Raw genomic sequence first — 26,102 nt, 5'->3', positions numbered from 1 at the left:
AGTGAGAATTGGCGTCAAGGCCTCATGAATGAGAGGTTTTTAAAGACCAGCAACAATGTGGAAGACATCCATGTTCACAGTAAGATACTTAGTCCCTTTTTGGTGAGTTACTGCATTGAAGTGGCTCAGGAATTACAAGTGCTGGTGCACTTAAAACATAAGGAAGAACATAGAGCCAGCAGCTGGATTTGCCTAGGCTGCAATCAAGTTGTTGGGCGTTGTGATTGCAGTAAATCTTTCCTTACAGGCTAAGGTTATTTACTGTATCTTGCTTTTGCCATGGGCTAAAGGAGCACACACACACACTTCAGCTTCATGAGACAGCTTTCTAGGGCTGCTATCTTACCTGTTATGACCTGAAGTGCCTACACACTCAGAGGGTCTGGGTGTTTGGCAGGGAAGGATGGGCACAAGCTTTGCAAGTTTTATTCTAGGAGTGCTGTTAGACTTTCAGTAAGGAACTTTTGGGGCTTCTTTGGGTAGTGGAGGTTTTTGAGTGGGTATTTTTGGCGTTGTTTGTTTGCTTGTTTTTAGGTTATCTCAAACTGAGCTAACCCGATTTACTGGCGAGCTGAAAAGTAAGACTGGCTTTCTTTCCAAAACAAACCAAGACTCCAACATGTTCCGTGTTGAGTTCCTGAACATTTTGTTGCACAGTATTAGACTTTCAGTAATTGCAAAACTTCTAGATGGCCTGCAGCACCTTACATTGGTTAATTGTGGCTCAATACATTGCTACAGTATCACATGCTATTTCTAAAATATTTTTGGGTGAAATTGATCATGTTATCTTGTTAGATTTCCTACAGCCTATGCATTAGTACAGGTAGTGTCTAGTGTAGCTTTGTTTAACAAAGCAAGTGGGGCAATCCAGTACATGAGATTTATGTCTACAATACACAATTATATGTACTTTTAAGGTTTTTTTCCTCAGTATTCAAAGGCTACCAGTGATTTCCTGACATGCTTGTCAAATCTGGCTCTAGGGACATATTTTAATAAATGCTTTGGGTGTGTGAATTTCCTGGGTTTTCTTAAACCTTTGTCAAAAAAGAAAATCTATTGTCCCTTCTACATTTCCTATCTTAATTTCTTTCAACACATTGCATTTTACTTTTGAAATCTGCTCTGCATAGGAGTAGAGGGCCTGGTTGCATTGGGAATTGTAAGAATAGACTGCTTATACATTCAGGTGATGTCATTCCTGGAAGGGAGCCCTGGAAGGGGAGAGCGGTGTCAGTAGTGCAGGTATTAGGGTCAGGAGGGCTTCCTTATACTAAATTAGGTGGTGGAGGATGCTCCTACTTTTACAGTGGGCTCTGAGCTGGTGGGAGCATGAGCAGTGCTGATAACTCTGGCAGACCTGGCTTTATCTTTTGCACCTACAGTTCCCTGCCCCCATGGGGAGCAGTAAATAGCCAAACCAGCCTTTCCAACAGCAAAGAATACCGCATCAGGTTCTGTGGAATCAACGTATTTCTTTAGTTCTTTAGCACCTTTATTTGCCTCTTTTCTTTCAAGTATTTTCTAAGCCCTTCATGACAAGGAAGACATTTTGTTCTGTTCTTACCTGTTCTTTCCTTCCTTTAATATACAGTCTGGGATCTTACCAATCATCAGCAATGCAGTCTAATACTGCATTGGGGCTGCAAACTGTAGTGGCTGAGGCACAAGCATGTATTTCTTTCTGCTGACTTTATTAGAGGAGCAGTAAATTCTGGCTAGCCAACAAGGTGGACAGCCAAGGCTGGCAGACAGCTGTGCAAGCTAATGTCTTAAACTGCTGCACTTGGATTTGCCAGAGGCTGCCTTCTGAAACCTTTAGTCTGCCTCTGGTTTGTGTCTATCAGAGTTTACTTTTTCCCCTCAGAAAGTAATGGCAAAAATTGGCATGTCTTTACTTGGTTTCTGCAGGAGAACCTACCATCCTACAGGGATATTTCCTCTCACCTCCCAGTGCAGCCCCAGCTGCAAATGAGCCGCTTAATGTCATACGTGGACTTTGCTAAAGTTGTGGCAGAAGCTGGGGCTGTTCTGTGATTAATGAAGACTGCAAGAATAGTGTGACCTTCTCTTTAGTTACTCACTGCATTCATTAAATGGGAAATTTTCTGTGGAATACCAGAATTGTTTATACTGCATTAAGCAAGGGAAGTTTGCCAAATATTTTATGCTTGTTTAACTTAAAATATGTCCAAACTAAGTGCGCTCCCCTGCCTTTGATTTGATTTTGACATAAAGTATGAAAAACACCAAGTTTCAGCCTGCCACACGTCTCTCTGGTGTCTAGATAGTTCCACGAACAAGGAGGTTTGTGGAGAAAGATTAACTCAGCCATTTCCTCATTGTTGCAAAGGGAGAGTATGGACACTGCCCCTTTTCAGATCAGAGGGGATATTTTCAGGCAGAGTTAGGCTGGTGCTGTGGGCTGGGTTTCCAGCGAGGCTGAAGGCTTTTGCTTCCTTTCTGTATCACTAAGCATTTCCAACATCTGTGAATGTCAGGCTGTTTGGAGGAATGTTCTCCCCTGGCAGAAGAACTTAAGCAGATCAGATGATTTTCTCTTTGAGGGAGGAGGTAAAGGGAGACTGGATGCAAAAGGTAAAAAGGGAAATGTCAATCTTTATATGGTTCCCAGGAGGCTGGAAAGCCAAGCTCAGATCATCAGCAGTGTCACCTCTGATTCAAGGAGTAGCAGCTGGGAGCCCCAGTGGTCGAAAGCATGGTTAGGGTTGTGTTTCCAAGTTGCATCACAGACACTCCCTCTGATTAGGGAGGCTACCAGAAATTCACGGTGTCTGGCTTCTTGCTGTTGTATGGGGAAAGAGAGGCACATAAAAAAGTGTTACCACTAAATGAGCAAGCAAAAAAACCCCATGGAAATAACCTGTCACTAAGCCAACTGACCTGGCTTTGGTAATTGGAGATCTGCTGTTTGGGCAGAGATCTTGGCTTCTGCTGCTGCTATAAACTTGTAGGTTTCTGGGACATTTCCCAAAGTCTAGCACAATCAGCTTCATTGCTCAGGGAGAAATTGCTGCTGTTCAGGTATCCTTCACATCTGTGGGGGCCATTGCCTTGTCATGTATCTTTTTCTACTACCTTTGCTTTGTCTTTAATACCCCCCTATCCCATGTTCCTGAGCTCGAAGGTGTAAATCTGCTGAGCTGCAGCTCCAGCTACTGTGAAAAATAATTTTTTTGGGAGGGAGATTTGTGCTGCTTGTGTGGCTGCTGTTTGTGTAATCAGGGCAAATGACACTTGAAGGTGGTGCCTTGTGTTGGCAAGACCTGGCTGCCCAGAAGGACCCTGGCTCTTATAGGAGTAAATTACTGTAGGTGAGTGCTGTTCTGGTACTGGGGAAGAAGACACCTGGGACTTGTAGTCCTGAGCTCTGACTGCAGCTGGTTTGATCTTCCTCAATGTTTTTTTCTTCTGTGGTACAGAGCATCTGTAATTTTATTTTGCTGTCTGCTGTATCATCTATCTCAGCCCATTAGAGCATTCAAAATCATAGAATATCCTGAGTTGGAAAGGACCCACAAGGATCATTCGGTCCCACTCCTGGCCCTGCACAGGACACCCCAAGAGCCACACCCTGTGCCTGAGAGCATTGTCCAAACACTTCTTGAACTCTGTCGGGCTTGGTGCTGTGTCCACTTCCCTGGGGAGCCTGTTCCAGTGCCCATCCACCCTCTGGGTGAAGAACCTTTTCCAAATATCCAACCTAAACCTCCCTTGACACATTTTCATGCCATCCACTCAGGTGCTATCACTAGTAACCAGACTTTTTGCTGCTTAATTTACTGCTTAATTATTCGAGCAGCTGTCAAATCTCTGTAAGGTAGGCTGTTACTCCATCTCTCTTGCTTTAACCAAAGACAAGCAAATAAAGTCATCACATCCAGGTGGTTTTCATCCTCTGTCTAGAGATGTGGTGGCAACCACTGACTCTGTACTGTGAAGAGCACAGGGCTATGCTTCTCTTTGAGAAAATATAAATAAGAAAAGATGAAGGTCAGACATGAGGATGTGAGATGCCTTTGTGCTTGGCTCCAGATTGCTTGTTTATGCAGTAACTAAGAGGAATTTTCATGAGTGGAGCAGCAGTAGCTCAGCCATCTTCACAGGCAAAGGGTTTGTGGTACTTGTGAATTCAGACTGCTGCTGTACTCATTCAGGCCCTGAGCTTCATTCCACTATGTGGTTGCTTTTTGAGGGAACATAAAGCACACGCTGGGATCTGTTGCCACACAACCCAGGTCCCAGGGGAACTCTAGCTCCAGGGGATGATCATGCCCTACCTACCCAGCTTCTTCTCTGTGCCCTCAGTCATGTCCTGAGCCTGCCTCTTCTACGAAAACCATCTGCTGAATCAGTTCTTCACCCTTGTACTATTTGTCCTCTTTTTTTTCTGGCCTCAGCCTTGCTGGTTGTAATGATGGATGACCTGGAAGGGAGATGTAGCCCCCCTGCCTTTCATTTCATTGCTCCATGCTCTACCCCAAGCAGCAGGTGTCTGTGAAATCCTGCAATCCCAGAAGAGAGCTCATTTGGCATTCCGGTTTAGCTTGTGTTTGAGCAACGTAATTTGGATCAGTGAGCTGTAAGGGGAAAGATTGTTCACAGCAAAGACTGAAGATTTAGAAGTAAAAAGGTGCTAGAATGGTCACAGCGTGTAAATTGGTGATTTTCACAAACACATACTAAATTGCTACAGTCCTTGGGAGATGTGGCCTTCTCCCTACAAGCAAGAGGCATCAGGCTAACTCTCCACCAAATTCAGGCTCTTGCAGAGGTGCTGAGGTCTGTTCTGTGTTCTGAGCACAACTTTAACAATTCCTCAGACATGGACAAAACAACTTCATCTTGTTCTTAGAAACCATTGACCTTTTTCTGTTGACACTTTAAAAGGAAAAGTCACCCTGAGGCAAACTTCTGACATGGAAACATTTCAACCTGAGCAGTTCAGTGCTGGCAAAGTTCTCAGCAGTGAAAAAGATGTTTTCATAAGAGAAAATGTCAGGCTGCTTTTAAGCATTGGGTGCTACCTGTTACACCCATAACAGTGGGTGACACCTTGAGTTCTGTGAATCTGCTGGTTCAGCTGCTCTCCATTCCTCAGAGGACCTTAAGAGGAGGTCAGGCTGTCAAGTAGAAACCAAGTAAAGTTGGAGGGGGATGAGAGCTGCTGTTTCATATACACAGCTTGGCATGTCTTTGTATTTTCCAGTCATGAGGTTGTCTTGCAAATTCCAGATGTGTGGAAAATTATGCCTTTACCTTGGCCTTTACAACATTTCCCATCATGGTACTTGACTCCTTACAGGCTGTGGCTGAGATTCTGCCATGGCTTTGGCAATGTCTGCATTATTAAATTAAACATGCATGGGTTTGCCAGCTGTGGGGCCAAGGGAGACCAAATGGCCAACATCTATGCTGCTGTTAGACTGTCTTAGCTCTTACCTAGAGATGCTGCATCTGAATTACTTCTTGGTCACTGGGGGTCTGTGCTTACCCCTAAACCATGTCTGAGAACTTGCAGACCACACCATCAGCCTTATTCTCTGAGCTTGGTTGCCTGGGGTTTTCCTGCTAGTGCCTGGCTCTCTTGAATTTCCCAAGGTAAGCACAGCCTCTGAGCCCTGGTGCTCGGTTCCCATCCCAAAACCATGCAGTCCCTCAGTTTTTCTCTTTGTGGTGTTCAGGGGTGAATTGTGCTCTGTCAGCCTCCGGTGGCTTCTCCTGCTGCCTTGGGGTATCCCTGTCCACAGCTGAACTTCAAGGAGCTTTGCTGGGATTAGTTTAGGCATGAAGGATTACTGAAATATCTGTGATACCTGTTACGAATTCACTCCATTTAGTGCTCTAAACTCTTCCTCCTTACTCCTGGATTATCAGCCATAGCTATAGCTAACAAGTTTGTTAGCACCAGCAGGGAGATGAGCTGACACTGATGAATTGACATAGTTTATTGTGTGCCATGGAGGAGTCTTCAGGTGGTTACAGTCTCCAGTTCTGGTGACACAGCTGCAAGTAGCAGAGGCAAAAGCTTGTGTACCACAGTTAGCTGGCATATGGGCTGTGTCCCTGCTATGAAATCTTGTCTGCATTTCTGAGCAATGGAGAACTATGCAGTAAAATGAATCTCCCATGAAAGCTGCTCATCCTGCTATTTCTTCATGTAAAATTTCTTCACCAACAGCTTCAAGGACAATGCTGTATTGCTCAGACACTTAATGCTGTAGAATTTTTCTTGGGAAATAATATAATTGCATTTTTTTCATAACAAAGCCATTACACTGTCAAAAGCCTAATTTTCTGTTGCATTAGCCGACAGCCAGCAGAGATTGCTGGGAAAAGAAAGTGCTTAGCTTAACCTAAATTTCTTGCTAGCAAGAAAAATGGAATGAAAACAAAATGAATTTATAATGAAATGGATTTATTTCTGGGCTTTCCAATTGTGCTGTTGTTTGCTTTCTTTGAGGGCATTTAGAGCTGCTTAGCAGCCCTGGAGACAGAAGTCCATTATTTACCCAAAGAGCAGCCAAGAATGGAGAGACAACAATGCAGCTTTCCTCCCTCCTTTTTTTCTCTATCCCCTGCATCCCAAAACAAGCCTCACATTTGCCCAGAAGGGAACATCCTTCATCGAAGAGAGGACAGCTAAGCCTGTGTGGTCTGCTGCCTTCTGTTGGGGATGCCAGCAGAGGATTTACTGGAGGTCTCCAGTTCCTCAGGGTCAGATCCCCGTGCTGGGGAGAAGCATGGGATGGCTGCCTGGACTGTGGGAGGCAAAGAGCTGGCAAGGGTGTCTGAATCCATCTGTGCTTAACCAGCCCTCTGGGAAGCAGGATCACAAGGGCTGTTCGAGGAACAAGGAGGACAAACATGTGGTCTTGCTGAAGAGATTTTGCAAAAGCCTGCACCAAAAAATAATTTCTTTCCATGGGAATTAAATCTAGGGGGAAAAGTGGGAGAGCCAGATATAAGCTGGTCTGTGGCAGCATCTCTACCCTTGTCGTCCTCCTCCCTTGGTCCCAGGAATTGTTCCTGGAATCTCTGCATGCTCCCTCCGTGGTCCATGGGCACTTAGATACCAGCAGAGATTCTAAGCATCCATGGAAAATGTTGCCTGTAGCATGGTATTTTTAATTGCAGGCTTAGAGGCAATTACAAATAATTTGAAACATAGCCCTGGTTTATTGGAGAAGGTTTACAATGTGGGGACAATGCTGTATTTTGTCTTTCAGCTGCCCATTGAGGTAACAGCATGGCCAATAATGGATATCAGCTCCAAAACAGTAGGGGATTTAGTTCTGGACGTGGCTGTTCCCACTCTGAAACAAAACTAGAGCTGCCTCATGTTGTTCTGTTTGTTCCCAGACTATTGAAACCATGAGTAAATCCATTCTACTTTTTCTCCATCCCTAATCTTGCATGTCACATCTTATACAGAGGATTCTTTTTCCCTGTAAGGAATGGGAATTTGATGATCATAGTTTACTGTCCTGATTAGAACCTTGGCTAAACTTTCACTGTAGTGAAAATATTAAATTCAGGTTTGTAGCCTTTCTTTGCCCTCTTCTGGCCATAAAATGGTGTTAAACTATATCTTTTCACCTCTGATCTGGCCTGCCCCCCAGATTTCAATGCAATGGGAGATTTTTGGATCTCATGTTTCTTTAAAGGTGTTGTTGATAACAATCAAAACAGAAATTACTTTAATAAAAGACCATTATTAAGTCAGACATCTGTTTTTGCTTTCTCTTTTCCTCCCTTATGCTGAGCAAGACAAGGGAATGAAATGCCAGGGAGGGAAATATGTTGTTTGAGTTAAAAGTATAGAAGTCATATGCTTAGAGTTGCAAAAGCATAGAATTTATTTATTCCTATTCCAGTGTGAATAAATATGTATGAATCAGCCATGAATATAGTCAGCCTTGACATTAGGGGAAAGCTTATAACTAAGACAGTTTTGAGACCAGGCTTTCTGTGGGTATGAGATGGCTAAAAATAGCAGCCTTTAATCAGTCTCATGTAAATGGAGTTGCACAAAGAGGGAGCACCGGTAACATAGGGATGGACTTGGTGACTTACAAGGATTTGGTGACTCCCAGCCCTGTGTACATCACAGCTGTGTGATCCCATTGAAGGCAAGAGTTGGTGACAGGGACTAGTGCTGGAGGGCAGGAGGAGCAGTGTGCTGGGAAAATGGGCAATGAGTCATCTGGACAAGCAGGGAGTGGGGAGCTGAAGTTCATCTTACTCCAAAGCATTAGAAAGGTATCAAAGACTGTGACTGCCCAAACACCTTGAGGAAATGAAGTTTCCACAAGGACAAAGTTACAGGAGTAAAAATCAATCATGAGAGGGAATGACACAGTACAGGAAGCAGACTACAGTTTGACAACACAGAGCAATGAGAGCTGCTGGCAACTGGAGAAAGTTCAGTGCTAATGAACAGAAGGTCTGACACTTGAGAGAGAAATTAAACAGCCTGTGGACAGCAGAAAGGGTTGCGTAGCAGAGAGACACTCCAGGTGACTGAGTTATTACCAGGAGCATCCTTACTGAAAACCTCACACTGCATTGGTGGTATGAAGAAAACAACACATTTCTCCTCTGGAATGGTACTTTTGCTCTTCCTGCCTGGGGTTCCCTTATCCAGGGCAAGGCTGAGGGTGGAAAAGACAGTGCCAGGGGGCCAGAGGTTCAGCAGCACTGGGATGCAGGGACAGAGCTGTGCCAGCTACAGCTCCTAGAGCAGCCATGAGTTGTTTTAGTGATCAATTGGATGGCACATATACACCTTTTCTTGCCTTGTCATTTCAGTAAGGTGGTATGGGAACAGAGCCATTCGACTGCCCATGTGGTATGAAAAAAAAAAAAAGTCTTGAGGAAGTATTAGGGTGTGTGTGAAGAGGATACACAAAAACAGCCACTTCTTTACTCTGGCTATAATCTGTCTTGTGTGCACATGGCAGCTTATGCACTCACAGACAAAAACACATGCAATTAATTCAGGCCACCTCTTGGGACATGATAGGGGAGGGAAATAGGAGTGCACTTGCCTCAAACAATATGATAAACTATATGACACATGGCAGCTGCAAGGACATTGCTTTTCAGAGCATTCACAACATGGACAGGCCAGCCCCTGTGACAGGGACTCCCTTGCACAAAGGAATGTACTGACTGGCCAGCTAAGGGAATGCCATGGATTCTGAAGAAGTCTCTGCCCCATGTCTGTTAGTGTGCCTCTGGTTTGAATGCAGAAAGCATGAGGGCATCAAAATTTCCCCAAGACATTGGATCCAGCTTGTTTAGTGGTTACTCTTCCATAGATTCTGGTGGCCTTGTGTTGTTTTGGGTTTGGTTTTTTTGGGGTTTTTTTTTTTGTTTTTTTGGGTTTTTTTGGTTTTTTTGACAGGGTTGTGTTTATAATTCCCTATCTTAGGTGAGAGAGAAAGGGCTGCAACTTCCACCCAGGCTCTGAGCATATCTTTGCCAGCACCTGGTGCTGTAGGCTGCTGTGATCCTTCAGAGCTCCCTTCTGATCTCCTGAGCTGTGCCAGCTTCATCCTGTCAGAACAAAGGGCTGGATTTGGAGGGATACAGAGGAGACACCAGTGTATTCAAGGAGACACCTTTTCTTGCTGGTTGTGGAGGGTCAGGGCTGAGCTCCTGCACCAATGCTGAATTTAAATAGGGACCACTGAGGGGACAATATGTTGGGTTGAATTTCTGCCAGGCCACTGGCAGAATCTCCCTGTAACATTGTGATGGGGCTGAGCTGCATGCTGAGACTATGAAAAAGCCTCCCTTCAGCATTTGGGGTTGGGAATTTGTTTTGGCTTGTGTTAGAGCTGGGCAGGGGAGATGGATGCATGCAGATGTCTGTATTGCAGCCCTCCATGTGCCTTCCCTACTGACTACTTTGGTGTTGCACAAACCCTGAATTTTCTGCCCAAGACCTCGAGTGCTCTTTGGGTTCCCTCCCTGTAGCACACATTTCCCAGCTGTGGGCAGTGGTGCTTCACATGCTTGATCTGTGATGAGCTCTGGGAGCCATGAGGACAAAACAGATGAGAAACACATGGGTTTTTTTGAGCAAGTTTGCGTGCTGATAGCATCATGGCCTCTACATTTTGCACCATGTCTCCTTAAGGCAGTTGTAACTCTCAGGGAAAGCAAGAAAGCTGCCTTGGTTTTTGCTGGGCTAGTTGTGGGGGCCCAAGGGGGTCACAGCTGGTCCCAAAGCCAGAGGGGTCTGTGCTGAGATCCTGCAGCATACCTGGCAAGCTGGGGTTTGCAGCTCTCTCTGGGCTGGGAGGCAGCTGCAGCTGCTTCGAGGAAAACTTTTGAGCCAGGAATGCGTAAGGATGCCGGCATCTGTGTGTGCTCACAGCCTTTCATCTCTGAAATGCAGCCCAGCCAGGCCACAGGGCAGAAAGCAAAACGTCCTGGGAAGGGCTCAGGAAGTATTAGAAAATAGTTCATGCTGTTGGAGGTGATTCAAGCAGTGATCCTTCTTCTAGGAACGCAGGCTGCAGGAGGCATGGAGAGCCTCGGGGTCACTAGCAGGGCTTGGAGCCCTCTCCTTCTTGCCCAGGGCATGACTGAAGCTCATAGCAAGTCCCTGATGCCTCATCACTGTCTCCAGGGCAGGGAGGAAGGTGAGATGGGAAAGTGCTCAGATTGTCATCATCACATGTGGCTGGCACCAATTGCTCACCCTAACTGGTTTGGAGCCAGACAGGCTAGTGGAGTTCAAAAGCCCTGTGTTCAAGTGACTGCAGTGACTTACTCAGGTCCTTTATGTCTCTGCAAGTTGAGCCACCTCTGGGTGTGTGTAGAGGTGATGGCAGTGTCTCTTGAAATTACCTATCATGGGAGGAGAGCTGGGAAGACCCAGGCAGTGGAGGCAGTGCCATGTTGTCCCTGCACAAGTCCTGGGTGCATTCTGCTTCTCCAGGTAAGCCTGCATATCTCTGAGTGCACATATCAGCCTCCCAGTGCCCATTAGCTTGCCAGCTGGGTTTGGATGGTGCCAGCAGGTCAATGATATCCTCCTCTGCTGACAGCTGCAGCACTCACTGTGTGTCTCAGGAGGCAGGGATGGGAGTCTGAAGGACGAGAAGCAATGGAGCAGGAGCGAGTGTTTGAGAGGGGAGCAGAGCAGGAATGGGGTTTGCAGCCCTAGCACAGTTTGGACTGGGAGCTGCCTCATTAAATCACTGCTTTGCTGGAGTGGCTCAGAGGAGGGGATGCCTTCCCTGAAGCAGCATCTCTCTGGGTTCTCATAGCCATCAAATGGAAATGTGGCTTTATTTTTCTGTTTGTTTGTTTTTGAAAGTCGAGCCATGGGAGTCAGCATCCACCCAACTAGACAGGAAAAAATTCCATGGTTGCATAGAGAGGGGGAGAGTGATGTCTGCAAGAGTTCTTGGTTATTTCCAGACACAGTCACAAAAAGCCAGATGGAAGGAGATGAAAGAATTAGAAGAATAGGTTGCTTTCGACACCAAATAACAATGTTAAAGGAACAAAGCCAGTGGAATAGCTTATTGGTTTTGTTTTTTTAATTTCCTAGCTGAATCAGAGAGTCAACTCAAAAATTGCATTTTAGGTCAGTTGAAATTCATGTTCTATATCCAGCAGAAAAAAATGTCTGGGCAAACAAAGTTGCTAAGCTTACCAAAACATGTTTTTATTTTGCTTTCTTCGACCTTTAAGCTTATATACATAACCACATGAAATATATTTAAAAATAAGAGAGGGAAAACAGTTCACTTCATCTTAGAAACCATTTTGGAATCAAAGCTGTTCTCTGAACTAGGCACAAATTTCCAAATAGTTTTGGTCTACCTCAAATTGCATTTCCTAGTGAATTAGGTCTCTGTCTGAAAAATGTTACCCAGACTTATTTAGGAGTTATAGGAAATCAATGGTCACTTCTCTTGTTTCTTAATCACAGAATTGCCTTTGGGCTGCAAATGCTGCCAAGTCTGTGCTGTCAGCCATGGGGACATAAGGGAAGCTCTGCTCTGGCAGAAGTGGTGGTGACTGAGTCTGGTTCTCTGAGACTACATGTGTGGGTACAGGGTGTGCCATTTCTAATGAGCACAGCAGAGGTTGTTTGCTTCATTTTCCCCTTCATTTTATATACTTCTACTCTGCTGGGGGGCGGGGGGGGGGGGTGGTGTTGTAGTTGTGACAGGTGTATCTTCCAAGCAACACATCATAAGCTAACAGGTCAGGGGGGTGTTGGGGGAAATACCATCCTGCTTCCTCACTGATAGTCCACACAACATAATTATCTCTTGTTCCCCTTCTGTTCAAGCTGTGTTAAATCAGAAATGAGGTGGGGGACCCATGAGGACACACTGGTATAAGCACAAACAGCTTGCCTAAGATAAAGCCTCCGTGTTTGACCAATCTTCTTGAGTGACATTGGGTCCAGCAGAAGCTGCAGGGAGCAGTGTAGGGGCAAAGGGGCCACTGTTGGCTGTGGTGCTGATAGCCTGGAGAGACACCCATCCTTGGGGCATCTATGGGAAGGCTGGAAGCCCTTGGACTTGAGAAGTTTCTTCCTATCTTTACAACTGTGGCAGTTTCCATAGTGACTATGTTTTGTAGCCTATTTCATAGTGATCCTGCCAGTCTTCTCATGGCCTTCTTGCCTTATCAGAGCTTCCTCTTGGCTGTCTCAGTGAAGAGGTCAGTCATTAAGTGCAAGTCAGAGACTTAAAGAGCTTTCCCTACCACAGAGGAAAGTCTCTTGAGGATAGGCATGAAATAGTGTTGCACTTCACAGGGATGGTTTCAGGTGCTGGTGACTTGACTGGAGGCTTTCTGAAGGATAATAGGGACAGGAGGAGTTGAAAAGAATGTACTGATCATAACTTGGGTCACAATTCCCCTTGTGCTGGGTCCCACATGGCCCAGCATTGCTATTCCCTGATCTCACTGTGGGACTGTGGGCTGACTGCCCTTGCATTTTAATGGGATTTGCTTGCTGCTGATGTGATGTTTCTGAGAGCAGTGAACACATGCACATCTCTCCCTGTGTACCTCTGCAGTCTTCCCAGTGTCCCAGTTTCAGCAAGGATTTTCACTTAATTTTTACAGCAGAGCTTTCTCTCTCCTCTTTCCAATAATCAGTAGGTGCACACACCTGCCAGTTGTCAGGTCATCTCCTGAAATCCTAGTTTGCATTTTGCAGGTGCAGCGTGGTAGAGCTTCGGCAGACTTGCCTTCAGCTCCCTCTGGCTACAGAGACACAGTTAACCTTGGATGGAGCCAAGCCTTTTTGGGAGATGTACCACTCCAGGTTACTTCCACAGCCTACTCAAACATTTCTCTCTTTCACATTCACCTTACTTCACTTCTAGTTTCAGGTGTTCCTGTTAGTCTGATAACCATTCCCGGCTATATGATTTCAGGAACGGGATAGATGCTCCCTCAATACCACAGACAAAGAAAAGTTGTCTACACAAAATAATGCCTAATAATGAGGGGTTTTCTGAGCTTTCCTCACTGCTCTCACTGTGTAAAGGGAATTTCATGACTGCATGAAGTAGAGAAGCTTCAAAGGAGCAAAATGACTGTGACAGAGCACTGTCCCCTGGGGATTCACTCTTCTAGAGCTGCCTCCAGCAGAGCCATTGGGTAGAGCAGACCCAAAGCTGCTCTGCATTAACAACAAGCTGAGCAAATCCTTCAGCAAGGCTGGAAAATGGGAAGTACAGAACTGGCTTATATCCAGCTCTGTTCTCATTCTCCCACACTGAGGCTGACTCAGTGTTTCCCCCCCAGTCACACAGCGATTTCCATTGCTTTTTTTGCAATGTGCTATGGAAGAAGGCGAGTAAAGAAGGACTGTGGGACAGAGCTGGGAAGAGGGATCATCAAATCCATTGCAATTGGATTCCCATCCCAGTGAGGGGTACAAAACCACTGAGGACTCTTGCACAAGAAGCTGGAGGCTGCTGGTAAACCTCAGCACTTCCTGCAATCTACATTCCTCCTGTGTATCCAGTTACTGGAAGGGGTGTGGATATGCCATAAGGTTGTAAATTCTAACTTGCCTCCCACTGCTTAGCTCACTCTTTCCTTCTCTCTATTGGAGCCAGGTGATGGCTGAGAAATGTGCCAGATTTGGATTCCATTCAGAAATATATCATCCCTGGTCAGAAAAAAAGAGGCAACAAAACTTACTGGCAGGACCAGTAAAAGCTGCAGGACTTCAGAGTGTGGGAAATTATGGGAATGAAGGATGAAAAAAGAGGGACTGCCATGAAAGAGCTGTGAGTCAAGAGAGATTTAGGGGCTGAAAAGGGAGTATTGAGGTTGTATATGGCACAAACTGCCTCAGATTGGGTAATGGGTATGGGGCAGGCAGCTGTGTGAGAGCACCTCAGAATGGGGCAGAGGAAGGAAGGAGCATACACCTTTGGGGAAATGCCATCTGGCAGAGAAACTTCCCTTTTACAGTTGAGCCTGGGTGTGCTTAGAGAGAGAGAGGAAATGGCTCCTATATTCAGGTGCTAGCAATAATTTGTGGCTCTTCTCTGGTGTGGAGGCCCTGAGGGTGATCTCCTCATCCTCCTCCTTCATCCTCCTGTTGGCAAGGGCTTCCTCTGACCACCCTTAAGAACTGTGACTTGTCTCATGTGCTACCCACATACAGAACATCACCCTCCTATTGGAATTCAGAAGTCAATGCTGGTCTTGTTCTTATTTTTGTTTTAAATAAAATAGGATGGAGAGTTGTGATTCCTAGGAGCTCAGCCATGGCAAAATAGAGCCTGGCCCAAGGCACTCAGGATATGGGAAGAAGAATCATGCCCCAGTGAGGAGTATGACTTGTGCATCATTCAGTGAAGCGATCCTGGCTCCAGAGAGCAGAGGGAGCTGAGCTGCTGTCTTCTGGTCATTCTTGAGCAAGTCTTGCACCTTGGGCCTTTCCTTTCCAGTCTTGTCACATGAGAGGATGACACTAATTTCATCCTTTAGGCCTGGTGGGACTAACTTCAATTACGACCTTTCATGTGAACCGAGATGCTTCCCTGTGCGTGAGGGTTATTTTTCTATCCAAATATGAAGTGATTTATTTTATTCCTCCCTCTAAGAACCAAGGTGCAGCAGAGCATCATGTCCTCTCCTCTTGTGGGATTGATTTTGCCCTGCTTGCAGCTGAAGCCTCTTCAGCTGGTTTGGTATTCACAAATCAGTCACACTCTGAACTCCTGCCTCATGTCTTGCTGGGAGTCAGCACTAGCAAGAAAGATCACAGTGGTTGTGGAAAAGCTGGCAATTTCACCACATGATGCAGCAGAAGGGAATCAAACTCCTTCCAGAGGTGCTGTAGGGATATGTGGAGGGAATAGTGCTGAGAGAAGTGCAGCTTTGGGCCATGGCACTTTGGACGCTGTGAGTATAAGGACTGTTTTTGCCTGAGCAGCTGAGAGGCTGCTGGAGTGAGAGTGCTGCCAAATGCAAGCTCCCTTCCTTCTAGCAGCCATTTTCCAGACTTGTTTGTAGGAGAGATTTCCTCTTCCCCAGACTCTCATGTCGTTGTTCCCTTAATGGGGCCTCACTGGTCATTGCCTTGTGGTGGAAAATATGAGGTTGTGGGGGCCAGAGCACAGACATTCCTTCCAGCTTAAAAGAGAAAACAGAGTCCTTGCACAGCGGAGTCCCCAAGAGGTGTGTCTGGCTCTGTAACTGTTTTAGCAGCATCACGCTGTAAGAGACATCAGCTGTTTGGCAGATGCCTTTTTGCTCTTGATTAGGTTGTGGGGAGAAAACCCTCCTTCTTCACAGTTCTTGCTTCCCTTTCTGTGCAGGCACCAACTTCTGCCTGCTCTCTATGAGAAAGCCATGGCTGGTGTGTGAGGGCTGCTGTCCCTGCCAGCAGTCCAGGCCATGTCTCCACAGGGGTCAGTGGGGAGTTAGAGCTCTGTATCCATCCTGCCAATGTCTGCAAGGCAATGCTGCCCAGGCAGTCTTTTTTTAGTAGCAGTACATGCATCAGACATCTTCATCTCCATTTCCCTGACAGAGTCGTGGATGAATTCCTACAAGCAGGTTTTCACAAGCCATGTTGTTTTTCCATGGCCTCATGTAGAGGTCACTGACCTGATGGGCCCCCTTTATCACAGAGGTCAGTCAGAGCCTCAGCCACTCTCCTGCTCAATGCTCACATGATGGACACATCTGATCCATGGATCCTGGACTGTGCAGCCAGCAAGTTAGGGAGGGTCTCACACAAATGGGTGAGGTACGGATTTACAGAGAGGGAACCTCCTCTGAGCTCTGGGAGTTGCAGTTCCTTTCCTCCGTTGCCTTCTTTTCTCTGCATCCAGATTTTCTGGGAACACACCCTGATTCCCAGTATGTGCAGAGATGTATGATCTTGCTTCTTTCCCATTAGCAAAGTCAGCTGCTGTTAAATATTCATCTCGCAAGCATTCAAGAGCCTGTAAGGAGTTGCCCTTGGTGTGATGTTTTAAAAGCCCATCCTAGATGTCAGCTGAGAATAGAGATAGGAGCAAAGTATTGGAAAGAGGGGTTGGCTGCTGTCTAGGTGTGTGGATTGGTGGGTTGGGGCACATACTGTCCTCCATGGCAGGCATCCCACAGGGAGTGCAATAGCTCCTAACACTGTGTCCAGATCGCTGTTCACAGCCCTTGATTGAAGCTTGCTGAAATACCCTCGTGATGGAAGATCTGAGGGGGCAGAAGTAAGATGGGGTCTGTCCTCCAACACAAAGAAAATGCTGTAAGGGAAGCACAAGGGTCCATGGCAGGGAGACAGAAGGGGACCTGGACTTGTGGCAGGGGGCTGGAGTGAGGATCTGTCCTCAGGACTGCAAGCAGCAGTGACGTTGAGTCTGACAAGAGGAGAAGCTGAGCCAGAGAAATATTTTGTGGGGCTCTGCAAAGGAATTACTGCCTGGTTCCCTAAGGAAGCAAAGCAATGTCAGCAGGCTGTCTGTGTCTGCCTGCCTGTCTCTGGCCTCCAGCAAGCCTTGAATCTATGGGCCTGTTTCCGGCACAGCTGATAGAGCGGTGGAGGCCTCTGAGATAATGGGATCCAGCTGGTTTTGTGACTCTAGGTGACTGCCTTAATGAGAGGGGCCTGCAAAGACCTCCCCTGAGGAAGGAGTCCATGAGCTGCCCTGTAACTAGCTGACAGACAGGCCGTGCAGAGAGAGCAGTAGGAAACTGGCCTTCATTAGTTCTGCCGCTTGCAGGATGACTTTAGGAATTGGGGGAGGGGGAATCCTGCAGTTGAAATGGCACTGGACCCCTCTGCATCCAGCACAGACCCTATATTGACACCCTTCAAATAAGATACTGTTAGCATTGGGAACATTGTCAAATGCAGCTGGTCACAGTCCCTTGGGGAATCCAGCCCTGGTCCAGACTTTGCCTGACAAACATCTTTTTTAACAACCTAGCTTGGGGATAGCCTGGTTTTGAGCCTTTCCAGATGCCTAGCACACCTTTGCTGGTGTGAGCAGCAGGACATGTACCATGTGCCTTCCAGAGACAGATGGGGAACTCCTGCAGCTGGGGAGAGAGGCATTCCAGAGGGTGTCACTTTGAGTCCAGATAACACCAGACCAAAAGAAGTGTGCAAGAGATGACCCTGCACCAATGTGTGCAGCAACCTCTGGCAGCAGGCTTCCTCCCAGAGCAGAGTATGTATTATTCCACAGCCTACTGTACCATCCCAATAGTGATGATGTCCTGGGATTGTCCTGATGATGTCTGGTTTTATTGGAGGGTTGAACTGGGAATAGCATGGTTCAGTCCCTACTTGCTGGGCTTATCTCCATCTTATTTTTGCTAAATGAAACTCAAGCCTTCCAAGTAAGCATTTAAGATAATTTGTGTGGATTTTCTTCCAACCTGAGGCAGTAGCAAAAAGGAAGCAAAACGGTAATGGTCACCGTACCTATCTATTTATGGCAAACCCAGAGTCAGGGGTGCCTGCTTGTTTCATGCTAATCTGCTCAGTTTATGCTGCTGCCAAATTTCCACCCCATCACACCAGAGTGTTAGTGGATCCAGGGAGCTGCCACAGGAATTGGGTCAAGTTTGCAGGGAGGACCGAGTGCTTTGCTTGTTAGTTGCAAACCAGAACAATGGGACAAACATGCTGCCAAAACCAGCTGCACAAATGACCAGAGGTGACAAGCTGGCTGCCCCTTCGTGTCCTCCAGTGAACATGGGATCTGGTCTCCCTGGAACTCTGCAGGAGGACACTGCTGCTGAAAGAGCTGTTCCACCTGGAGAAACACTTGGGTAATGGGATGAAATGCATGAGCCAAATGCTTTCTCAGTCCCATCACTGTACAGGAGTTGCTAAATTTTCCTGACTCCCCCCTGAACTGCTTTGCTGCCCAGCCCTCTCTTTTGGAATGTTGCAGCACAATGTAGTGCTTCCCCTCCCAGCTCCACAACAGGAGAAGAGGGAGGTTTGGGAGTCAGAAGACATAGCTTATCTCAGCTTTCTGCATCATTAACCTACTGCCTTGTGTTTCCAAATCTTTCTGCATTCAGAAGCAAACATTGCCAAGATAACAGCTAGACAAGGCACTAGATTTCATGGCTGGATGTTGAGTGGGTTTAGAAATTGTGCAGGCTATGCAGTTTATAGGTGGCACCTTGGCATGTTCAGAGATTCCTTACATCCCTACTCCCATGTTAGTTGTGGCAGGGAACAGGCAAAAGGGAGGACTGGCAGAAATATGTAGCTGCATGGCTTATTTTTCTGTGCTGCATGGAGGGGAGTCTACTGGGAATTATACTGATTATATCTGAAAACTTGCACCCAGCTTTTGCTGCTGCCTTCCCTGAGGCATGAGAATCTGTGTATGTCTTAAATCCCAGACATCATTTTGGTGCCCTTTAGTTTTGCCTTATCTATGTAATACTCAAGTTTGTATAATACATGGGATTGTCTCCCATAGGAGCTTTCAGTGCTCCAGCTTTAGAGCACTTTGATTTCCTTGCACATCACGCAAGGCAAAACCACAAAACCTTGATTTTACAGCAAACAGCACAGAGCATTTTGTGAGGGTCAAGTAATTTTATGGATTTCCAGAAAGTGATGTCAAAAGAAGAAAAGACCTGCTGTCACTGCTGATACCAGAAAAGGTTGTTACTTATATCAATAGGAGCAGGACAGTAGGTAGTATTGCTCCAATGCAGTATGGGCTGCTGAGAAAAAGACTTTTGAGGTCTCAAAGAGGAGATTTTGTGTGGAAAGATATGCAGAAAACAAGACAGTATGATGGGTTGTTGTGAAGCACATAAACTCCCCACCTAGCAGCAGGGCAAGCTTTCTGCTTGTTTCCCAGAATGTGTGTAATGGCAGTAATCCCTGCTGCTCTCTTTGAGCAGTGGGGCACTGTGGACATGGAGCTGCATGTACAGCTCTTCTCTGCAGGTGGAATCTTGTTCTTCCTTACAGAGGTGTTTTGTCATTGAATTGCACATGGTTTCAACTTTCATAGGCTGGTTGGGAAAGTCCCAGTTCCCACCAAGGGACACCAGATAGCCATGGCTCAATAGGGGCCGGGGAGGAGGCAGCCAAGGGAGACTGCAGTGGGCAGTTCCCTTGCAAAGGCAAGGAGCTGTGATACCTCTTTTCTGTCACGTGTGCAATCACTCGTATCTCACTGCAGACACTGCACTGTTTCCATGCAGTCCCATCAGTGCAGAGCAGGCACAGCACCTGGCAGGACCTTGGGATCCCATGCAGACCTGGCACTGCATTTGTGTGTCAAATCACACTTGGTCCTGGACATCCAGGCGCAGGCAGGGACTCAGAAATGCTCCGGATGTCTGTGCTTACTCTGTGTTGGGGGTCCAACTGCTCAGCACCAGATGCTGCCAGAGATGAGAAACAGTCTTTTCCACTGCCTAATTTCCTAATTTTAGCTCTTCACCTTGAAGCCCTGCATTGCTGGTTGCCATGGTGATCCTTCACCACTGGCTTTGCCTCTGGCATTCTCGCCTTCGGTGCCTTGGAAATGTCTTTTTCCTCCTTGCTCCTCAGGAGGCAACAGCTGAGGCAAAGGCATTGCTTGTGACTCTGTACTGTCAGCTCAGGTCTTCTGCTTAGTGTTTGCCTGATAACATGCAAGGAACCTTCATCCATGGGGTTACACTTCCCAGCCCTCTAAAAGCATTGTGCATTCCCATCCCCATTCAGTAGACAAGCTAGGCTATGCATACATGATGCTGCCCAGCTGCCCTGAGCTTCTGGCCCTTGAGCTTTGGGAACAGCTTTCTCCATGGTCTTTGCCTGTGGAGATATCTGGGAAGGTCATGCCCCTGCAGGGTGAAGAGTCAGAGTGCCCCTGTGCTATGGCAGACATTCCAAAGGCACAGGCACTCCTGCCCTGACTTCATCCTTGCTGCTTTTACACCTTCCTACTTGCTCTCTGGGCAGCAGAGGAGTATGTACAAGCATTGCCCAGAGAGAGAGCTTGGGCACCTCACTCAAGGCAGAAGAGAGGAGCTGCCTTGCCAAGGCTTGCAGTGGAAATGCCACCGTGCAGCAACTAATAACAACTCTGCCCTTTCCCTTCCACCTGCCCGAGCGCGCTGTGGACTGGAACAGGTGACACCTCCCAAGCACAGCATGACAGAAAAGGCAGTGGCAGCTCTCAGAGACAAAGCAGTGTAAAAGCTGTGATTCCAACCCCCAAATCCTGATATTAATTAATTTAAGGGCAATGATGTTGAAACACTGTGGAGTCCTTTTTTAAAATTTAAAATTTTAAAAATTTGCAGTTTATGTTTTCAAGCTTTTACAAGGCAAGTGCAAGGATGGGTTATTTAATATTAAAGTGGCAGCTGCCATCCTCACTCACATGACTCCATCAGGTGAAGCTTTATAAAAAGAAAACATGACAAGGTCCAAGGTAAGATCAGAGTATCTGTCACAAGAAACCAGTTTCGCTGGTAGCTTCTGGGAGATCACCAGAGAATGGGGAGATTATAAAGCCTCCTTTGCAGACTCCCACTGTACTCATACAATCATCCACCTCTGTCCCTGTTACACTCTCAGCAGACTCCCACATTTGCTGGGAAGGCAGACAGGAGCTGCTAGAAAGTGCTCCCACCCTCTGTTATGCCACAGCTGGGTTTGAGAAACCCTGTGCCAGAGTGAGAGGGCAGGTAGAGCAGCTTGCTTCCTTTCTTCTTCTGGCTGAATCCTGAGGTGGAGAAAGCCATGCTGGAATGTGGCAATCAGCCCCAACCCCCTGCCAGCCTAGGGCAACTTAAGGCAATAAGAAGAAGCAACCAGAAAATTGTATTGCTTTGATTAATAAGAAAAATCAGAGTAATGTGGCCTTCTAACCTGGTAGGAGGCAGGGTGTTTTCAGAAGCTGTTCTGGCGATGTCACCCTGCCAGCATCCCCAGCTCAGGTTCCAACAGAAAAGCTGTGGGATGGTTCCTGGGCTTTAGCACTACCAGGGAGGGAGCCGTGGATGGCCACATTGGAAACTGGGTTTCCAAGTGAGCTCCTGTGGGGAGAGGAGTCCTGCAATCTGAGCTTGGGCATTGTGGATGCTTGTTGAGGCCAGCTGCATTGTAACAGTGCCTTAAGTCCCAGACAGGAATCAAAAGCCAGGCTTGGCACTGGTGGGCATGGTCGGGAGGTGGCTGCTGGCAGTCCTGCCTGTCCGTGGGAGAGGCAGAGTACTGCCATCTATTGCCAGGCACCTGGATTACAGACCTCACTGGGTGGCCATTCAAAGCTGTGCCCAGCTGTTTTTTTTCTGCCATTGACTGCTTGAAGGGATTGACAAGTTGTTCAAAACCCCTAAAATGGATCAGCACTTTGGTAGCTACATTGCATTTTTGGTGTGTGAGTGCCCAAAGTCAGACTCCAGCCTTGGACAGTTTGGCTTTTTCCTTTGTGCATTTTGCAAAATGAGCTATTCTTCCTTCCCTGCCCTGAGCTGCATGAGGTTGCTTTGTGCAGTGAAATACTCCTGTTGTTTCATCCCACCTCAGAAGCACCTGGTTCATTTACCTCAGCCCTCCACTGGAAGGTGACTAGAGAGAGGTGGATGCAGTAGAAGGCATAGTGTGTCACTTGTAGCTCAGAAACAATATGTGAAAGGAGATAAAAAGGCAGAGGGAGAGTAACACTGTCTTCATGGGGAGAACAGGCCTGGGACATGGAGTACATTTCTCAGCTAAGACTGGCATGTCCAAATACTGTATTTGACAGAATAAGCAGCAAAATAGGAACACCTGCAGAGAATACGAAAGATATTTGTCACTATGTGAACCTGGAGGGATTCCTGCAGTGCTTTGAAAAGACCTTCTCAGGTCTGATGAATTGTGCAGTAGGCCAGCAAACAAACTATTCTGAAGACCAGGGCAAGGTTATTCAGAAAATGATCTGGCTGTCTCTGTGGGCTGTTCAGTATAGACAGCACCTCTCTATGAAATTGTGGCTTTAAAAGCAAAACAAACAAAAAACTAGAATAAAGAAAAAACAGGAAGAAAAAATGTGTTCAGCATTTGTCAATAATGCTTGCTCTTCTGAAAAATTCTGTTCCTTTTTCATCACCTATTTTCAAAAGTATGTGATGGAGGTACAAAGATGCCACAAATGAGCAGAGTATAAGAATAATACTCTGATGAGAAGGTGAAAAAACATTTTTGTATTAGAGGGAATAAATACAGCAGATGTGATTGACTTATCTCACTGATTATTTTTCGTTTCTCAATCTTCTTTCTGATGCAAAACTGTTGCAGAAGCCAGTTGGCTGGCATAATCAAATACTCAGCATACAGGTGGAAAATGTTAGATGAAATGAGAGTCACAAAGTAAATTAATGACAAAGCAGGGAATTAAGCCAGGCTCTTCAAAGTCTGGAACTTTCTTCAAACCCTGGAACTACCTTTGCTTTTAAAAGTCTATTTTAAATGGCCTTAATCGATAAAAATAAGTGATAGTTGTATCAAAACCATGACTAAACTATGGAAATGTTCCATGCTAGGTGTTGCCAGTTTAGGAATACTGTGGGACACCAAGAAAAAAAAAAAAAAGAAAATATTTGACAGTTATGTGAACAACAATACTTGTGATGACTTTGGCTAGGAGAAAACTGTAAAACATATAAATTGTGCTGCAGGACGTAAGTCAACTGCAGGCTGTCAGGAACCAGGAAGGAATTTTCATTATGGCAGGATTACTGGATAATTATCTCATCCATGACAGTCTTCTTCCTTTAAAGTGTTTAATCTTGACTAGTGAAAGCAAGATAATGGATCATGTAGTTTTGTGACTTTTTTGTGACAAGGACATTATCTGGTGCCTGATGGCAATTTCTTCTGCCTGTTTGTATTGTACCTTTCTCTAGGGATATGTTCACCTTCTTTCTAAGTATCTCAAGCAAAGACATTTCTGCTCCCTACCCTCCATGGAAAGAAATTTTAAAGACAGCAGTCCTTGACATGAGCAAATTATTCTTGCTAGACTTCCTCTTGCCCATGTTCACTCCACTTCTCCCAGGTGATTTTCCAGGAATGACCTGAAAGAAACCCTGGGACTGTAGCCCTTGTTCTTGTGTCTGGTCCTTCTTATTGTCTGAGCTGTCCATCTATTGAAGTTATGTCTCTTGTTCTGCCACCCCCACTTTAACACCGTAATACCTTTTGGTCCTGATACCAGTGAAATGTGCTAATTTTTTTTAAACTGTGCTGTTACTCCTCTGAGTAATAATGTATTTTGTGTCTCTGACTTCGTATCTTGCAGGAAGAGCCAAGGAGCAAATCTAAGATCTGTGCCAATGTCTTCTGTGGAGCTGGGCGTGAGTGTGCAGTGACAGAGAAGGGAGAGCCAACCTGCCTCTGCATTGAGGTATGGGAACAGCACAGGTTCTGTGTCTGGGACAGGTGTCACCACCACCACCCACCTCAGATGGGTTTCTGTCACTGGAAGGATCCTGTGAAGGAATAAGGCTATGGCTGTTTTGAAGAAGCTGCAAATTCACAGTGGCTCTTCAAACAGCAGGACTGTTTCCAGTGTTGTGTGGGGGAAGAGTCCTGTAGGGTAGATAATAGTCTGGACTTGCAGCTGTGCTGCTTGCAGGACTGCCTAGGGCCTTTACATGCATAGGAGACTTGACTGAAAGTCTTTTGTTGGGAAAGCCCAGCGGGATATGGATGTGCAGCTGGCTTTGAAGGACACTCTAGGGAGTGGTCTGTGATCTCCAAGACAGCCTGCCCTCACTGGCACCTTGTTTGAGGAGGTTACGAGCACCCTACTAAAATCAGCTTTTGTAAAATGGAAATAATTGTGGTAGAGTGCTGTAAGGATGAATAGCTTTATCCAGCAGGGAGTCAGAAATGATTAGAAGAGTCTTTCCCAGCTGAGGGACACAATGTGTCCCTACTGCGCTCTGCCCCGTGCTTTCAAAACATTTCTGCCTGGCTCCTGGGAATGGCCATGTAGCTCTTTGTTCCCCCTTCCCTCAGAGCTTGTAGCTCTGGCATGGCCAGCCTGGGCACTGGAGAGTGAAATGCTCTGTTAGTAGGAAGAGAGTCTGTCACTCTGGATAGGCTTGGCCAGACCAGAAGGGACAGAAGAAAGAAGCTCATAGCCTGAACAGTGGCACTGGTGAACTCTCTCTTTGCTGTAGGCTGTGATGTTTGTTCACGGCTGATGGCTTATTCTGCCATTTGGTTGCAGAAGGGTGGAGCAGAGTCTACAGAGAGATGCAATGGTGCCAAGCAAGCGCAGGTGCAGAGACCAGAGGCACAGAAACACCTCTGGGCAGGCATGGCCATGGCACATGGAGCAGCAGTTGCAGGACTATGCTCCATATTTATGCTGAGCACCGATTTCTTTGCAGGGGTCTGCTTTCAGAAAGACTCCTGTCATGCTGGTGTTCATGGAAACTGGGACAAAGTGAGACCTTTGAACTCACAGACTTCCCTGTGTGGGTTTTTCTGGGGAAATGATGGGTGAGTTAGCCTGGTCCAAACACAGGGCCAAGGGGACTGTGCCAAGGACTCCTCCTGAGCTGGGCTGATGGTTGGACTCACCGAGCTGTCCCAAGGAGGCAGGTGAAACACTGTGTTCTCTGGCTCTCCCACAGAAATGCAAACCTCACAAGAGGCCTGTGTGCGGGAGCAATGGCAAGACATACCTGAACCACTGTGAGCTGCACCGTGACGCCTGCCTCACCGGCTCCAAGATCCAGGTGGATTACGATGGCCACTGCAAAGGTAACCCTGGCTAGGAGGAGTGGCTACACTCTCAGGGACAAAGAGTTGGAAGGGAAGCATGATAACAAGGCGAGGCAGAGGCCTCACCAGCCAAGACATTGTCCCACAGTTGCTGAGTGGGGTAAACAGGGCAAGCCTCTGAACAGTAGCCAGGTTCAAGCAAGAGTGCAGATGAGCAGGCAAGCTGGCAGTGATGAAGTAGGCCTGAAATCAAGTCATGAAGTCGGGGCTGGTGATTCTGGTAACCAGAATCAGACAACAGCCAGATGAGCTCATAGTGATGCAGGCTGTAGAAAGGCTGAGATCAAGGTGGGAGCACAGTCACCAGGTCAGGCCTGGATCAAGTCTATGGAAGAAAGTGGTTGCAACAGAGCTAGAAACAGGCATGGCTACAACATAATAATCACAGGCAAGGAGTAGCTGAGGCATCAGATATGAAATGGAGTCTCATGGCTCATGGTTAGAGTATGGACAGAGGCTCTAGGTGAGGCCAGCAGGGTCATTAAGGGGCCCTCATTAGTGCACTCAAACCCCTGACCTTTGACTGTGGGGGGACCTTGGAGCTATTGTCTCTCCAAGCTTCTGGGAGTGTGGCACTCAGGAGAGCAGGGCAACCTTTTGCTCCTGCTGGCTCACTCTAAGCCTTTTGGATTCAGCCAGGTAACTCTCTCAGTGTAACTGCTGAGGAAAAGTCATGCTCTGAGGATAAACTCCTAAAACCAATACTATCATCCATGTTCATAAGGAACCTCAATAACTTTAGGAGCAGGGATTTTGCCTCATCAATGGGGCTGTTTAACTCACACACACACACACCAGC

At 46.6% G+C, this 26,102-nt stretch overlaps 1 protein-coding gene across 1 annotated transcript in view; it reads left to right on the top strand.

Moving 5' to 3' along the window:
- Positions 1 to 26,102, top strand: part of FSTL1 (follistatin like 1) — a 52,362-nt gene that overhangs the window by 14,035 nt on the left and 12,225 nt on the right. The window contains exons 3-4 of the mRNA XM_030266301.4: positions 23,808 to 23,912; positions 25,153 to 25,282. Of these exons, the coding sequence (XP_030122161.2) occupies positions 23,808 to 23,912; positions 25,153 to 25,282 (235 nt within the window). The remainder of the gene's footprint in view (positions 1 to 23,807; positions 23,913 to 25,152; positions 25,283 to 26,102) is intronic.

Source organism: Taeniopygia guttata, chromosome 1, assembly GCF_048771995.1.
Source record: "Taeniopygia guttata chromosome 1, bTaeGut7.mat, whole genome shotgun sequence".
Taxonomy (NCBI): domain Eukaryota; kingdom Metazoa; phylum Chordata; class Aves; order Passeriformes; family Estrildidae; genus Taeniopygia; species Taeniopygia guttata.
Note: the sequence above shows the minus strand (reverse complement) of the source record. Positions and strands in the feature narration are given on the sequence as shown.